General features: G+C 41.7%; 1 protein-coding gene across 1 annotated transcript in view; it reads left to right on the top strand.

The window, feature by feature from the left end:
* ptk7b (protein tyrosine kinase 7b) overlaps positions 1-18,031 on the top strand; it is a 246,799-nt gene that overhangs the window by 165,970 nt on the left and 62,798 nt on the right. Inside the window, exon 5 of the mRNA XM_084171249.1 lies at positions 11,502-11,649. Within this exon, the coding sequence (XP_084027375.1) occupies positions 11,502-11,649 (148 nt within the window). The remainder of the gene's footprint in view (positions 1-11,501; positions 11,650-18,031) is intronic.

Raw genomic sequence — 18,031 nt, 5'->3', positions numbered from 1 at the left:
ATTTCTAATCTACAATGTTTGTTTGGTTACTGTAATTTCTGTTAATACATTCAATATATTATTATTACAGTCTTTTACAGTTCTCATGGTCGGAGTGGACACGTTGTTTGCAGAGCGCACAACCTAGGCTACACTTCTGAGAAACAAGTTAAGGTTTATTTCATTCTATTTAAGAGTTGTCAATGTATTAATTGTATTTTGTTTGGAGCGCTCCTGTCAATGTTGAGCTCCTGCGAATATTGAGTAAGGACACGCACCTGATTACGCATAGAAGTAGGCCTAGGCTACCTGGCCTGTGCACAAATGTAGGCTTATAAATGTGCCCATTTGGGGATCTGATAGTATCACCACCACTAATGAGCTGTGGAGCTTCTCAAAGTATTTTGTTTTTCACCTCAAACAGCAAGTAAACGAAGTCCGTTTTTTACATCCATTGAGAATGACAATAGTTCCTCAATGTAGCCTATTTGAAAAGTCTTTCCAGCTCTCTCCCTTTCGATAACCACTTGGCTTGAAAGGGAAAAAAAATGTAATGCTTAGATCCAGTGGAAACGTCATAAAATAGGCCTACCTGATTACTTCTTATCCCTTGTTCAAATAGCCTATGACACAGCTGGTACAGAATATTTGATACAATGTTGCAAGTTTGTTAGCACCAGCTTCTGGCTGGACCAAGTTGATAGTTAATACAATGTATTTTTACAAAGTTGGCATTGGCAATATAAGTTACTTTTAGATTTGTATAATTTTCATTTAGATTTAGATATAATTTTTATTAATCACATGACAATGATTTTGAAATACGAAGACTTTATTATAAAAAAATGAAACTGTTCCATGAAAATGTGCATATGAAAATCATAACTGGCACGCAGATCAGTAGAAATGGTAAGATAAATTGACACTCCAAATGGAAAAGGTTGCCGACCCCTGGTGTAGCCTATTACCGGCAACTTCGGGGGTGTAATGGCAGAATCTGCGAAGGCCAGCAGCAGTGGAAGGAGGAGGTTCGGGAACAGGTTTTTTTCTTCTGGTTAGGCTATCTTGATCTCCCTCTTGAGTAATTTGTGTGTCTTAATTATTTAATCACTGTGTGCTTAAAGCATAAGACAAGTTCAGTAGCCTACATATAGTTTATTTTATTAAAACACATCGGGTTTTAAAACTCTTGGTTGACAAATATTATTTGGGGTCGAGGACAGCCCTATACTACTTTAATACACATACAAGTGAATTTGTCCCAATACTTTGCATCCCTAAAATAGGGGGACTATGTACAATAAGTGCTGTAATTTCTCAACGTTTCACCCGATATGGATGAAAATACCCTCAAATTAAAGCTGACAGTCTGCACTTTAACTTCATAGTCACTGTTTAATTTCAAATCCAAACCTTTGGAGTATAGAGCCAAAAGAAGACAAAATGCTTCACTGTCCCAATAATTACAGAGGGCACTGTAATTAATATCATAGGCCTAATATCATAGCTCTTTTGACTTGCACACAATATAGCTGGATCGCCCCATCCTGCCCCTAGGGGTCCACCGCAATGCAGCGCCCCAACCCAACACACCCCACTCAGCATTAGGATCTTAGTGAAACATTCATTATTGGTTTCAGGTGTGTTAGGCCAAGGCCAAAGTGACAACCAACAGTACGGCAGACCCCCAGGGCCAGGACTGAGCAGCCCAGCAGCTAGGGATTGCCTAAATGGGTATCTTCCCTGACATGGGCATGTTTTCAATACAGACTCCTTTTGTCATACTCTATTCCATATAAGGCATCCAGACCTTATGAAACATGCACAGTATACCTTTAATCTTGTAATACATCAAATCTAGTGATACATAGCTTGACATTTCTGCCATCCATTGTGACATTGTGGGAGGATAACCAACCTTCCAATTAATGGCAATGCATTTCTTAGCCGCTCTAAATGCAAGGTTACACAGTTTCTTCTGATAACAGTCTCCAGTATCAAGATTTCCAAGCAAACAAAAACAGGGAGAAAGGAGAATCTGTAGACATGCTGAGGTAAAAGAAGATACTCTTTGCCAGAATTCAGCCAGCCTTCACAAGAGCATAACATATGCAAATATGTCCCTTTTTGTGTTTTACACCTCCAGCAGAGGAATTACATTTCTGAGTGCGTGATATTCAGTTTCACTGGCATATAGTACATTCTATGGATGGTCTTAAACTGCAGTAATTTATGTCTGAGATTATATTAACATGACTGGGCATTCAAACACATTTGTATCCATTCATCATCATCAGTAGTCTCCCAGGTCTTCCTCACATTTTAGTTTTACATGTTTTGTGTCATCGGGAAAAGCCTCTATCAACCCTTGACACAGTTTGGAAATCAGCTTTAGGGTTTGTCAGACTGCCTTAAAATAATTTCAATCTTTGAAGCTTCTGGCTTGTCCAGTGTGTGCTGCACAGAGTGAATAAAGTGTTGCATCTGCAAAAGTTCACCTTAGTGCCGTCATAGACTGGTCTTCACTGGTTGCCTGATCCTGCTGAAACCCCTGTCACCATCTGATCCTGCTCAGATGAGGTATGACAAATAATTACCTTGTGTACATTATATTATCCAAGAATAGAATCAATGGTTCAATAATTGAAATGACATTTTCCCCAGAATGTAGCCTACCCATCAACTCAAGATGGAACTGTGTATCCATTCACTGGTTGTTATAATACAGTGCATTCGGAAAGTATTCAGACCCCTTGACTTTTTCCAAATGTTGTTACGTTACAGCCTTATTCTAAAATGGATTAAATTAAAACACACAATACCCCATAATGACAAAGCAAAACAGGTTTCTATAAATTTTTGCAAATGTATAAAAAAATAAAATAAAATACCTTATTAACATACGTATTCAGACCATTTGCTATGAGACTCGAAATTGAGCTCAGGTGCATCCTGTTTCCCGTGATCATCCATGAGATGTTTCTACAACTTGACTGGAGTCCACCTGTGGTACATTCAATTGATAGGACATGATTTGGAAAGGCACACACCTGTCTATGTAAGGTCCCACAGTTGACAGTGCATGTCAGAGCAAAAACCAAGCCATGAGGTCGAAGGAATTGTCTGTAGAGCTCCGAGACAGGATTGTGTCGAGGCACAGATCTGGGGAAGGGTACCAAAAAATGTCTGCAGCATTGAAGGTCCCCAAGAACACAGTGGCCTCCATCATTCTTAAATGGAAGAAGTTTGGAACCACCAAGACTCTTCCTAGAGCTGGCCGCCCGGCCAAACTGAGCAATAGGGGGAGAAAGGCCTTGGTCCAGGAAGTGACCAAGAACCGATGGTCACTTTGACAGAGCTCCAGAGTTCCTCTGTGGAGATGGGAAAGCCTTCCAGAAGGACAACCATCTCTGCAGCACTCCACCAATCAGGCCTTTATGGTAGAGTGGCCAGACGGAAGCCACTCCTCAGTAAAAGGCACATGACATCCCGCTTGGAGTTTGCCAAAAGGCACCTAAATACTCCCAGACCATGAGAAACAAGATTCTCTGGTCTGATAAAACCAAGATTGAACTCTTTGGCCTGAATGCCAAGCGTCATGTCTGGAGGAAACCTGGCACCTTCCTTACAGTGAAGCATGGTGGTGGCAGCATCATGCTGTGGGGATATTTTTCAGCGGCAGGGACTGGGAGACTAGTCAGGATCGAGGGAAAGATGAACGGAGCAAAGTACAGAGAGATCCTTGATGAAAACTGCTCCAGAGCACTCAGGGTGAAGGTTCACCTTCCAACAGGACAACGACCCTAAGCACACGGCCAAGACAACGCAGGAGTGGCTTCGTGACAAGTCTCTGAATGTCCTTGAGTGGCCCAGCCAGAGCCCGGACTTGAACCCGATCGAACATCTCTGGAGAGACCTGAAAATTGCTGTATAGCAACGCTCCCCATCCAACCTGACAGAGCTTGAGAGGATCTGCAGAGAAAAATGGGAGAAACTCCCCAAATACAGGTGTGCCAAGCTTGAAGCGTCATACCCAAGAAGACTTGAGGCTGTAATTGCTGCCAAAGATGCTTCAACAAAGTACTGAGTCTGAAGACAGCGCTACAGGTATGCCATCTTGGATTGTTTAACAACAACCACCTGGTTGCCATCTTAGGATACACAACAAACAATGGCGTATTGAATACACAGCTGTACAGATCACCTCAAGATAAAAACATAATATTCAATATCAGTAAGTTAGACTAAATATTAGCACTTCATATATTCGAGGGTAATAACATTAAATCTGGATAATAACACAAAACAAATTATAAGGCTAGAGAAATGTATCAACAAATATTACAACAACAGGCAACATCCAAACATGACAGAAGATAAACGAGGAGAATCAATCTCCAAGAGAAAACGCGAGTCCTCGACTGATACAGATGATTTATGCTTTTCACCACTGGGACTGGTAACTGTGGAAAGCGACCTGTTGAAGTCGATAAATGACAAACTGGGCATACTAGAGTTGGTCAGTAATGATGTAAAAGAGTTGAAGGCAAATCTTGAAATGAGTGACGGAAAAGCTGCGATAATGGAGAGCGATACAAAAAAACTAAAAGGGACAGTCACTAGGATGGAAACTGACATTAAGGAACTTAAAAAGGAGAACAACTTTCTGAGAGAAACCTTACTAGACATACAAACTAGATCGATGAGAGAAAATCTAGTACTCACGGGTATCCAGGAAAAAGAAGAAGATGTTACAGAAAGAATTGTGAAGGACTTCTTTCTTACAGCGCTTCAAATACCACTTGAGGCTGTCGACAAAATCCAACTCGAACATGTACACCGTTTCGGACAAAGAGGACAGAGATATGAGCGTCCAATCGTTGCCAAATATGCTTTTTTAAGGATAAAGTCATGGTTAAAAGCCTTGGTGAAAGACTTGCTGGCTCGAAAATAGGCATGAAGGATCAGTTCCCGAGGGAGATTGCAGAACGGCGCAAAGTTCTGTACCCAATCTTCAAGGAAAATAGATTAAAAGGGAAGTGTGTTGCTCTTGTTGTCGAGAAACTGTATATTGACAACCAAATGTTCCGCGACACAAAGACTACTCCATGGCTATTCTGAAAGTTCTAATAGAGGAGTCGAATAATGGAACACCCAATACTAGCCATTAGCACATTTATAGTATGTATAGTATTTTATAAAGGGATAAGACGGTATTACAAGAAAAGATAACAAGCAAAATAATACATCTTCAAATACAACTAAATTAGAACACAAGTACTCAATCAACATAGTAGAGATAAAAACATAGCAAACAGAAGACATAGAAGGCACAGTATGTGGGTATGTGTGGATGAATTGTGATGGAAGGTGTGGTGTGCGTTTTTGTGTTTGAATAAGTGTGGTGTTAAGTGAGTGAGAAAGGAAATGGTTGCATATCCCAGAACCAACATGTGTCTGTGAGCAGGGGTGGTGAGAGAGATCTTTCAATTTAGTGCAGATGAGGGACATACATTTTAAAATATAGTATACATCTAATCTATTTTTTATTGTCCTATCATGACGGAACAATCCACAACCCTATATCCTAACTGAATGATAAGGAGGGTGAAGAGGTTGATTTAATTTAGAAAGACAATAGTGTAATGATGAGTTTGTGTTATGCCTATTTATCAGCAGCAAATAATTTGACTGTGTGCCTTGCGGGTTGATACCATTCTCTTTTACATTTTACTTTGTGTAAGCTGTTGTGGGACTGTTTTATTTACTATAACTCTAATACTAATTGAATTTATTGTAAGGGAAACGAAAAACATGCTACATGTTGTAGTAGGCCTTTAAAATAATGCAAAACATATCCATGACACTATCCAAGTTGATGAGCGGAAAACAAACGATGCCAGTCAGTCTGTACAGCAGGTCCATCAAAACTATACCGAAACAAAGTAATTTTAGCCTATAGACAAGATTAATTGACAATAATCTGATGAGTGACAATATTAGGCCTATCACTTGTCAAATTGTACATGAAGAGATGGACGCATCTTGTAATCGACAGATGCAGGGAAAGGAGCATCACTTCATCAAATCCTCCTTCAGAGTCACATGCAGGTAAACCATTTTGTTTTCTATATAGTATCAGAAAGAGCATATTCTGCAGTTTCTTTGACACTTACCTTTGTCAAATTACTCTCAAAATTCAAGAGGTGCAGCTATATTTCCAAATTTCACTTTTTTCTAGAATATCTATTCTGTCCATGCTTTCGCACATCAGCATTGCTCTGGCTACTAAGCAAAAACTAGTAACATAATGTATTTAAAATTAAAATAGGCTATTCTGTCATCAATGGATGAATGGGCAATAGAAACCAGATAGAAACTGATAATGGTGCATAGAGGATGATTGAATTTAGAACAATAGTGTAGTGATGATGACGAATTGTGGGCGTTGTGGGTGGTCTAATTACTTTATTATGAAAGGCTGGAAATTATATAATTTCCCCACAGAGTGTCAAATTAGACACTGGGTACAATATATAATGTGTGTAGTTCACAATGGCAAGCCGAACCAAACAAATGGATGCATTGACAGCATTGCAAATGCTGCAGAATTTAGATGAGTTGGAGTCGGATGGAGAATTGGATATTGAGCTTGAAATCAACGTTGCTGATTAAGAGTCTTCATCTGATTCTGATGTTGACTTCGAACCTCCGCCTCGATGCCTGAGCCTCGCCGCAGAAAAAACAGAACAGAGCCAACTGAGATGGTGATCCCAACTGCTATGGAGAGACAGTCTCTCCGTGACTGTGGACCCGAAGCATAAAGAGAAGACAATATTGATTCATGCGTAAATGCATGCGTATAAGGGCACAATACAGTGTCAGATACAATCAACAAATGACTGTTTTTATATATTGAGTGCCTTCAGAAAGTATTCATACCCGTCGAGTTAGACCACATTTTGTTGTGTTACAGCCTGAATTCAAAATTTGTTAAATTTCATGTTTTTCCTAACTCATCTACACACGATACCCCATAATGACAAAATGAAATCATGTTTTTAGAAATGTTTGAAAATGTATTGAAAATGAAATACTGAAATATCTCATTTACATAAGTATTCACACCTCTGAGTCAATACTTTGTAGAAACACCTTTGGCAGTGATTACAGCTGTGAGTCTTTCTGGGTAAGTCTCTTTGAGCTTTCCACACCTGAATTGTGCAACATTTGCCCATTATTCTTTTCAAAATTCTTCAAGCTCTGTCAAATTGGTTGTTTATCATTACTAGACAACACTTTTCAGGTCTTGTCATAGATTTTCAAGTAGATTAAAGTCAAAACTGTAACTCGTCCACTCAGGAACATTCACTGTCTTCTTGGTAAGTAACTCCAGTGTAGATTTGGCCTTGTGTTTTAGGTTATTGTCCTGCTGAAAGGTGAATTAATCTCCCAGTGTCTGGTGGAAAGCAGACCAAACCAGGTTTTCCTCTAGGATTTTGCCTGTGCTTAGCTACATACTGTTTATTTTTCATCCTGAAAATATCCCCAGTCCTTAACTTTTACAATCATACCCATAACATGATGCAGCCACCACTATGCTTGAAAATATGGAGAGTGGTACTCAGTAATGTGTTGTATTGGATTTGCCCCAAACATAACACTTTTTATTGAGGACAAAAAGTTAATTGCATTGCTAAATTTTTTGCAGTATTACTTTAGTGCCTTGTTGCAAACAGGATGCATGTTTTGGAATATTTGTATTCTGTACAGGCTTCCTTCTTTTCACTCTGTCAGTTAGGTAAGTATTGTGGAGTAACTATAATGTTGTTAATCCATCCTCAGTTTTCCCCTATCACAGCCATTAAACTCTGTTACTGTTTTAAAGTCACCATTGGCCTCATGGTGAAATCCCAGAGCAGTTTCCTTCCTCTCTGGCAACTGAGTTAGGAAGGACGCCTGTATCTTTGTAGTGACTGGGTGTATTGATACACCATCCAAAGTGTAATTAATAACTTCACCATGCTCAAAGGGATATTCAATGTCATATTTCTTTTTTTTTACCCATCCACCAATAGGTGCCCTTCTTTGCGAGGTATTGGAAAACCTCACAGGTCTTTGTGGTTGAATCTGTGTTTGAAATTCACTGCTCGACTGAGGAACCTTACAGATAATTGTATGTGTGGGGAACAGAGATGAGGTAGTCATTCAAAAACCATGTTAAACCCTATTATTGCACACAGAGTGAGTCCATGCAACTTATTATGTGACTTATTAAGCACATTTTTACTCCTGAACTTGAGGTATTGTGTATAGGCCAGTGACAAAAAAATCACAATTTGGAAAAAGTATGAATACTTTCTGAAGGCACTCTATTTCCACTAATATGTATTTATGCATTTCATCCTTTACAATTGTTCATGCACTGGTGCTTTTATTTTCACCTGTGCGGTTATATTATTATTATCTTTTTCGTTTCTACTTTGTCAAAATAATCTGTAACTGGACTTTATGAATTACTATAACTCTATTACTAATCAAATCTACAAATAAAGTTGATCAAATGGATTACACAAATGTTTTTAGTGTAAGGGAAACAAAAATAGGCTATAGGCCTATGTTTTTTCTTGGACTTTGTAGAATTATACAAAACATAATCTTGACTCTATCTAAACAAATAACTTTTGTTATTTATTTTTTTATGTATATATTTCCACAAATATTTCTTCATGCAATTAATCCTTTACAATAGTTTATGCACTATTTATCAAACGTTGGTGCTTACAGTGAGGGAAAAAGTATTTGATCCCCTGCTGATTTTGTACGTTTGCCCACTGACAAAGACATGATCAGTCTATAATTTTAATGGTAGGTTTATTTGAACAGTGAGAGACAGAATAACAACAACAAAATCCAGAAAAACGCATGTCAAAAATGTTATAAATGTATTTGCATTTTAATGAGGGAAATAAGTATTTGACCCCTCTGCAAAACATGACTTAGTACTTGGTGGCAAAACCCTTGTTGGCAATCACAGAGGTCAGACATTTCTTGTAGTTGGCCACCAGGTTTGCACACATCTCAGGAGGGATTTTGTCCCACTCCTCTTTGCAGATCTTCTCCAAGTCATTAAGGTTTCGAGCATGACGTTTGGCAACTCGAACCTTCAGCTCCCTCCACAGATTTTCTATGGGATTAAGGTCTGGAGACTGGCTAGGCCACTCCAGGACCTTAATGTGCTTCTTCTTGAGCCACTCCTTTGTTGCCTTGGCCGTGTGTTTTCGGTCATTGTCATGCTGGAATACCCATCCACGACCCATTTTCAATGCCCTGGCTGAGGGAAGGAGGTTCTCACCCGAGATTTGATGGTACATGGCGCCGTCCATCGTCCCTTTGATGCGGTGAAGTTGTCCTGTCCCCTTAGCAGAAAAACACCCCCAAAGCATAATGTTTCCACCTCCATGTTTGACGGTGGGGATGGTGTTCTTGGGGTCATAGGCAGCATTCCTCCTCCTCCAAACACGGCGAGTTGAGTTGATGCCAAAGAGCTCCATTTTGGTCTCATCTGACCACAACACTTTCACCCAGTTCTCCTCTGAATCATTCAGATGTTCATTGGCAAACTTCAGACGGGCATGGATATGTGCTTTCTTGAGCAGGGGGACCTTGCGGGCGCTGCAGGATTTCAGTCCTTCACGGCGGAGTGTGTTACCAATTGTTTTCTTGGTGACTATGGTCCCAGCTGCCTTGAGATCATTGACAAGATCCTCCCGTGTAGTTATGGGCTGATTCCTCACCGTTCTCATGATCATTGCAACTCCACGAGGTGAGATCTTGCATGGAGCCCTAGGCCGAGGGAGATTGACAGTTCTTTTGTGTTTCTTCCATTTGTGAATAATCGCACCAACTGTTGTCACCTTCTCACCAAGCTGCTTGGCGATGGTCTTGTAGCCCATTCCAGCCTTGTGTAGGTCTACAATCTTGTCGCTGACATCCTTGGAGAGCTCTTTGGTCTTGGCCATGGTGGAGAGTTTGGATCTGATTGATTGATTTCTTCTGTGGACAGATGTCTTTTATACAGGTAAATATATATATATATAAAAATATGCCATTTAGCAGACACTTTTATCCAAAGCGACTTACAGTCGTGCGTGCATACATTTTTGTGTATGGGTGGTCCCGGGGATTGAACCCACTACCTTGGCGTTACAAGCGCCGTGCTCTACCAGCTGAGCTACAGAGGACCACTCCCTTTAAGAGTGTGCTCCTAATCTCAGCTTGTTACCTGTATAAAAGACACCTGGGAGCCAGAAATCTTTCTGATTGAGAGGGGGTCAAATACTTATTTCCCTCATTAAAATGCAAATCAATTTATAAAAATTTTGACGCGTATTTCTTGATTTTTTTGTTGTTATTCTGTCTCTCACTGTTCAAATAAACCTACCATTAAAATTATAGACTGATCATTTCTTTGTCAGTGGGCAAACGTACAAAATCAGCAGGGGATCAAATACTTTTTTCCCTCACTGTATGTTTGCACACCTTGCTGGTTGATATGCATCTGATGCATATGCTAAACGGACGCCCGGCAATGTTCTCTAGCGGGTACTTATATGCTGAAAGGCCAGATGGTTTTAGTGTTAAAGCTTGGTAGTCTGCACTTTCTGACCTCCGCTGTAGCTAGGTATTAAGGAGTATTTAGTGGTGTAAAAATGTCCTAAATCTCTGTGTTAAACCCTGTGGTGATTAATCCTCTCCCCTGATCCCTGTGATTCTGCCACCTCTCTGGGCACGCCAAGCCAGCTGCAGCCCAAAACTGTTCAGGTGGTGGAGGTCGGGAGAGAGGGGAGAGAGTATGTTCTTTTAGGGCCCATTGTCTTCTCATAGTTGGCATCATTCCTACACGGTGCACAGTCACTCAACGAATGTTGTGCTACAGTATCTGATATAAGACTATTAGGGCCTGGTGGTAGATGCAGGGTTTAGAATCTGGGCCCGCCTGAATTTACAATCCATCAACTAATCAAAGAAGACCATCTGGAATCTTTCGAACATTTACAAGATGAATTTCATTCATCAAAGGGCCTAGTGGTGTAGGGGAGAAAAGATAGGGGAGAATGGCCTGTTTGGTTTTGGTGATGGAGGGAGAGGGGAAGGAGGATGCCCTATGAGGGGCTGGCTGCTGGTCTGATGAATTGTGATGGTCTGTAATAAGCCGTGGGCCTCGTGGAGGAATGTGTTCAATGACCTCATTACGTCTCCCTGGGGCCGAGAGGTGTTGACATCCTGAACCACCTAAAGGCCACCTGCCTGCCTCACACTGCTGTTAGCAACCTTTAATAAAGGCTGTGTGTGTGTGTGTGTGTGTGTGTGTGTGTATTTGCTTCACTTTTGCGCTTGTGCACTTGTGTGCGTGCATGTGTGTATGTGTGTTTATGTCCTGATGCCTGCAGATGTAGTGATGCTGATATGTATGATGATATGTGTGTGTTTCCCCCCCTCTTCTCTTTCTGTGCTGGCAGATAAGAGTTTCCCTCAGCCAGTAGTGACCCCAGAGGACCAGGTGGTCCTGAAGAATGAGGAAGCTGTCTTCCACTGTCAGTTCACTGCTGTCCCAGAGCCCACTGTGGAGTGGTACCACGACACTGAACTCCTCACCAACAAGTCCCGGTAAGCCCCAGGTCTGGGTGGTTCTCAATCTATCTATTTTTAATTTTTTTCTCGCTACATTTCTACTTTTCTTCTCTATTCCTCCTCCACCCCCTCTTTCTCCTTATCCTCCATCTTCTGTCTCACACTCCCTCCCCTTACAGAAAAACTACGATTTCACATGTGTTTTTGAAACACTTACATTTACATTTACATTTACGTCATTTAGCAGACGCTCTTATCCAGAGCAACTTACAAATTGGTGCATTCACCTTATAGCCAGTGGGATAACCACTTTACAATATTTTTATTTTATTTGGGGTGGGGTAAGTGGGGGTAGAAGGATTACTTTATCCTATCCCAGGTATTCCTTAAAGACGTGGGGTTTCAAGTGTCTCCGGAAGGTGGTGAGTGACTCCGCTGTCCTGGCGTCGTGAGGGAGCTTGTTCCACCATTGGGGTGCCAGAGCAGCGAACAGTTTTGACTGGGCTGAGCGGGAACTGTGCTTCCGCAGAGGTAGGGAGGCCAGCAGGCCAGAGGTGGATGAACGCAATGCCCTCGTTTGGGTGTAGGGTCTGATCAGAGCCTGAAGGTACGGAGGTGCCGTTCCCCTCACAGCTCCGTAGGCAAGCACCATGGTCTTGTAGCAGATGCAAGCTTCAACTGGAAGCCAGTGGAGTGTGCGGAGGAGCGGAGTGACGTGAGAGAACTTGGGAAGGTTGAACACCAGACGGGCTGCGGCATTCTGGATGAGTTGTAGGGGTTTAATGGCACAGGCAGGGAGCCCAGCCAACAGCGAGTTGCAGTAATCCAGACGGGAGATGACAAGTGCCTGGATTAGGACCTGTGCCACTTCCTGTGTAAGGCAGGGTCATACTCTCCGAATGTTGTAGAGCATGAACCTACAGGATCGGGTCACCGTCTTGTTGTTAGCGGAGAACGACGGTGCTGTCCAGGGTCACGCCAACACTTCACATGTGATCACGTTTCAACGTGTGTAGTTTCATGTTATCACATGTAGCTTTAGATGTTGTCATGTTATCACATTAACTTCACATGTGATCACATGAAAACGTGTTCACAAACGAAATTCATGTGGTTTTTCCATAAGGGTCCTCCTCCTCTTCCCCCTCCTCTTCTTCCTCCCCTCCTCCTCCTCTTCCTCCTCCTGCACCTCCACCTCCTCCTCCTTCTCTTCATCCACCTCATTCTCATCTTCCACACCTCTTCCTCTTCCTCCTCTTCAAATAGCCCATTGTCTAAGGTTGTCTGTCCTCCTCTGTCAGTCTGTGTGATGTATGCCTAATTGGAGTTCTTTGAGGCCCAGTGAGGTGGAACCCCTGTGTTTGCGTCTCGACTCTTCATTTGTTATAACATCTCAATGATGAATTGGAAGGTTAATGTTGCGTGTTAAGCAATGTTATTTCTGGAGCAGTATGGTGTAATGCAGTTTCAGAGTGTCTGCGTCTCAAATGCCACCCTATTCTCACTACTTTTGACCAGAGCCCTATGGGGCACCCAATGGGCCCTGGTCAAAAGTAGTGCACTAAATAGGGAATAGGGTGCCATTTGGGAGTGTAACATACTTAAAGGCTTGCAGGTGGCCCCCACACAAGGATTTTAAGGAGCTTTCAAAGGTTCCTCATCACTGGTGGCAAACCTGAGGCCCTGGGGCTACAATCAGCCTGCCAGAAGGTTTTGTGAACCCGTTCATTTTACATCTACCATCCACCTCTGGGTAAGGCTGATTCCCAAATGGCACCTTATTTCCTATATAGAGTACTACTTAGTACTTACTACTTAGTATGGAGTAGTGCACTAAATAGGGAATATGGTGCCTTTTGGGACTCAGCCTGAGTATACCTTCAGGGAGTGTAGCCTAGCATGCATGAAGGGCATAGCACTGAGATCATCCCATTAAGTCCTTGGTTCTTTCAATAGTAAACTGATTGAAGGAATAGATTCTGTGCGACGGAGGAGACGGAGTAGAACATCAACAGGCATTTATTTGTATAATGAGCTTGTTAGAATGGGGCTAGGCGACCTCAGCGGATGCCGACTCAGCAGTGAGACTGTGAAGTGGGGAATAAGCACACACATGCACGTATGGAGCTTTTCACACACGCGCGGCTTTCATGTTCAGCTGTGTTTGTACTGTACAGCCCTCTCTTGCTGTCTCTTATGAACTGGACATGGAGACAGTGTTGAAATCTCAGGCTGAGGTGTCTTAGAGCAGACTAAGGGGGTTGAGTGTGTGTGCGTTTGTGTGCGTATCTGGGTTTATTGTTCTCTTCTGGTGTAATATCTGGGAATCCCTTCTTTCTTGCAGGGGTTTTGACTGCTGGCCTTGTACCTGGATGGTAGACACAGCTGAAAGGGATATATATGAATATTATTTTATGTTAATTTGATTCAGACGCTTGAAACCTGGATCACCTGGAATCTCACTGGATTTTCAAGGTTGTTTAGGGATTGGAAGAAGAAAAAAGATTGTAGCCTCATGGGCGAAACTAAGTGTATCTTACAGACAAATGTGACCGTCCGCCTCGATTCGGTCTTATGTAGCAAAATTTGAAATTGTGTTTTTTACATTGGATAAAAGTAGAGACTTAGAGCTAGAAAATTGTATATCATACATTGCAGTTGAGGAACAATGGGAAAGTAATTCTGCTTTGAAAGTTGATAAACTTGTAACCCCACTTTTGAGAAAAGGAACCTTGAATGTTTTGGTACACCTACTGGAGAGCTCTTCTTTGTCTACACCTATTCAGCATCGTTCACACCCTCTTAAGCCCCACCCTTCTCTTTAAGGATTCACATGTGAGGCCATGTGGTAAAAACACGCTATATCAAATAGAATCTCAGTTTATTTGTCACATGCACATAATACAGAATGTGTAAACGGTACAGTGATCCTCTGTAGCTCAGCTGGTAGAGCACGGCGCTTGTAACGCCAAGGTAGTGGGTTCGATCCCCGGGACCACCCATACACAAAAATGTATGCACGCATGACTGTAAGTCGCTTTGGATAAAAGCGTCTGCTAAATGGCATATTATTATTATATTATTATAGTACTTGCATACTTGCATAGTAGCAATATAAAAATAAAAAAAATGTCCAATTAAAAATATGTTATAAATAATATCGTTATTAGATGACGCTTACCCAACACACTTGTCTAAATTGATGGTTCATGTGAAGGAAATGCTATAACCACCCCTCGCCCAGCTGTAGCTAAGTGGATGGCTCACTATTGTCTAGACATGTACACATGTTCATCAAATACAATTGATGGCCGTAATCACCCCCAGACACACCTGCTAATTTGATCATGTAATAATCAGGCCGAAATTGAGTCTTTTGTTTAGACATGTAACTAGCGAGGTAGCTAGCTAGATAAACAATGAACATGGAACAAAGGAGGCAGTAAGCCCAGAGACGACAAAGTACAATGGCCGCCAGTTCAAATCCCTCTCAGGGCAAGGTTTTTATTTGAGAAAAAAAAAGCTCCATTGTTGGTCCTCTAGTCAAATAATGCATATGTGACAAAGTAGATGATTATGAAAATGAATATAAAATGTTGTACATGTTGTACATGTAGCAAGTAAGTTATGTAGCAGTGCCAGTAGCATGTGTCGGTCTGCAAGAGTGAATCTAACAAGAAGAGCTTCATAAAATGTATTTGTAATGTTAATTTACAAGATTTTACGTACCAAAATTAGTGTAGGCCTAATATGTAGGCCTACATTTGAAGGGTAGCCTAAGCCTACAGTGTGTCACCTCGTCAAGCCTTGTGAAGTGAGTGATTTAGGTTGTTTTGCATAGGCTATTCCTCTTCTCCTGAAATTGCAGGTAAAGCTATAGGCTACAAAAGCTATAGGACATTTAATTTATTTTTATTTTTTTTAAAATATACTAGGCCTAATAGCCTATTTGAGGAAAGAAGGAGGCTTGTTCTTACTAATTGCTGTATGTGAAACTGGACTACAGCATAAGCCAAATTAGGCAGGTAGCTTAGTGGTTAAGAGCGTTGTGCCAGTAACCGAAAGGTCGCTGGTTCTAATCCCCGAGCCCACTAGGTGAAAAATCTGTCGATGTGCCCTTGAGCAAGGCACTTAACCCTAATTGCTCCTGTAAGTCGCTCTGGATAAGAGCGTCTGCTAAATGACCAAAAAAAAAAAAAAAAAATACTATTGGGGAAAGTTGAGGAGAGAAAGTGCATTGGTGTGATCACTTTGGCCGGTTATGACATTGTTGCATCTGACGCATTGCAAATAGTTGCACATGACAGACAGAGAGATGAGCACAGTGAAAAAGATGATCCAAAGGACAAACAAACTGTTACAAGCTAAAGCTAAAAGGAAAGTAGAGTCTATCGTGTCAGGTATGCATATACAGGGCGGGCGAGTGGATCAACAACAGGACAACAAAATGGGCCTTCTCGAAACAAAGGTGCAAACTTTAGAAGATTAACTGGACCAGCAAGAAAACAGAATGAGACAAAACAATATGAAAATATTGTCCCTACCGGGAGACGAGGAAATGGAGACCTTTCCAGCTACGTGATCAAGCTGATACCGGAGGAGCTTGGCGTGGATGTATCACCGGAGCATCTGGAGCGATGCCATCGGCTCGGCGTGAAACAGAAGAACGCTAAATACCCTTGCATGGTAATCTTTAAGCTGTGGAACTATCAGACCAAAGTCAATATTGTGAAGGCACAGGGGGGAAAGGAGATAAAAATCCATGGCCAGTCCATTCCAATGAGATAAATGGACACTGAAAATACAATATAAAAGAGGAAATATAGCATGTATGCCAATAATTGTCAATAATTGTTCTAAGGACGTATGTGTGTTTGGGCGAGAGGGTGTGAGTAGGTGTATGTGTATGTGTCTGTGCATATGAATGGGAGAGTGAAGGAGGATGAATATTAATATGTGTAGGAGGGCGGAAGAGAATCGCTGTGCGGATGCATAGGGTATACGTTGTGTGTGAATGAAGGAAAATGGATGAGTAAGTAGATGTATAGAGGGGTGTAAATATGTCTGAGAAGGAAGGGGGGAAAAGACGGGATGTTGGGATAAACTTGGCCTGGGTGGGTAAGAGAGGGCAAGGATGGGAGGTGGTGATAAGCTTGGCTTGGGAGGGCAAGGGTGGGTAAGGATGGGAGGGTGGGACAAGCTTGGCTTGTGTGGGCAAGGGTGAGTAAAGATGGGAGGTTGGAATAAGCTTGGTTTGGGTGGGGTAAAGGGGGGAGAACTGGGAGTGGGAGGTGGAGGGGGATGGATTTAGTTTGAGAGAGAGAGAGAGCGAGAGAGAGAGAGAGTAATGTTTACTGTTAATTTTTTTATTGTTTAATTCACTTTTGTTTATCATCTATTTCACTTGCTTTGGCATTGTAAACATATGTTTCCCATGGAAATTAAGCCCCTTAAATTGAAATTGAAGAGAGAGAGAGAGAGAGAGAGAGAGAGAGAGAGAGAGAGAGAGAGAGAGAGAGAGAGAGAGAGAGAGAGAGAGAGAGAGAGAGAGAGAGAAAGGACATAATTATACTACAATGTAATTTCTTAATAATTTTTTTTGTGACTTGCAAACCCGTTGTAAAATGAATAAGAGCTCTGGACAGATTAGGGAAGGATGTCGAATCATTATTATTGCTTATTTGTCATAATAATTAAGATTCAATGGTGGTTATTGGTGAGAATGGAGAGGGGCTTTAGCCGGGAGATTGGGATGGGGTGACTGGGAGGGCATCAGACACTTCTCAGGTGTGTGTGGGGCCTCCACTCATCTCACTTCAGTCTCTCGGTGGACCCACTCTCCCCAAGTAGACCCTCACCAGCCACTATACTTTAATTTAATTTAAAAGGTAATACAAACCTTCCACAGTATGCAAGTGCCCGTTTTTCTCCAATGTATGTATAATGACATAATCCACATTTTTGGGGGGTACATTAGGAGAGCAGTTGGAGCGTAAAAGCCCTAAAAAGGCGTAGTGCCTCAAGTACAAAGACATACAGTATTTAGCTTTTGCTAAACGTCTGCTCAGTCCACATGCCCACACACTACAGTGCATTCAGAAAGAATTCAGACCCCTTGACTTTTTCCACATTTAGTTACGTTACAGCCTTATTCTAAAATTGATTAAATACCCCATATTGACAAAGCAAAAAATGGTTTTTGGAAAATGTTGCAAAAAAAATATCACATTTACATAAGTATTCAGAACCTTTACTCAGTACTTTGTTGAAGCACCTTTGGCAGCGATTACAGCCTCGAGTCTTCTTGGGATAACGCTACAAGCTTGGCACACATGTATTTGGGGAGTTTCTCCCATTCTTCTCTGCAGATCCTCTCAAGCTCTGTCAGGTTGGATGGGGAGCGTCGCTGTACAGCTAT

The sequence above is a fragment of the Coregonus lavaretus genome, assembly GCF_964263955.1.
Source record: "Coregonus lavaretus genome assembly, chromosome: 1".
Taxonomy (NCBI): domain Eukaryota; kingdom Metazoa; phylum Chordata; class Actinopteri; order Salmoniformes; family Salmonidae; genus Coregonus; species Coregonus lavaretus.
This window is presented reverse-complemented; position numbering and strand designations above follow the sequence as displayed.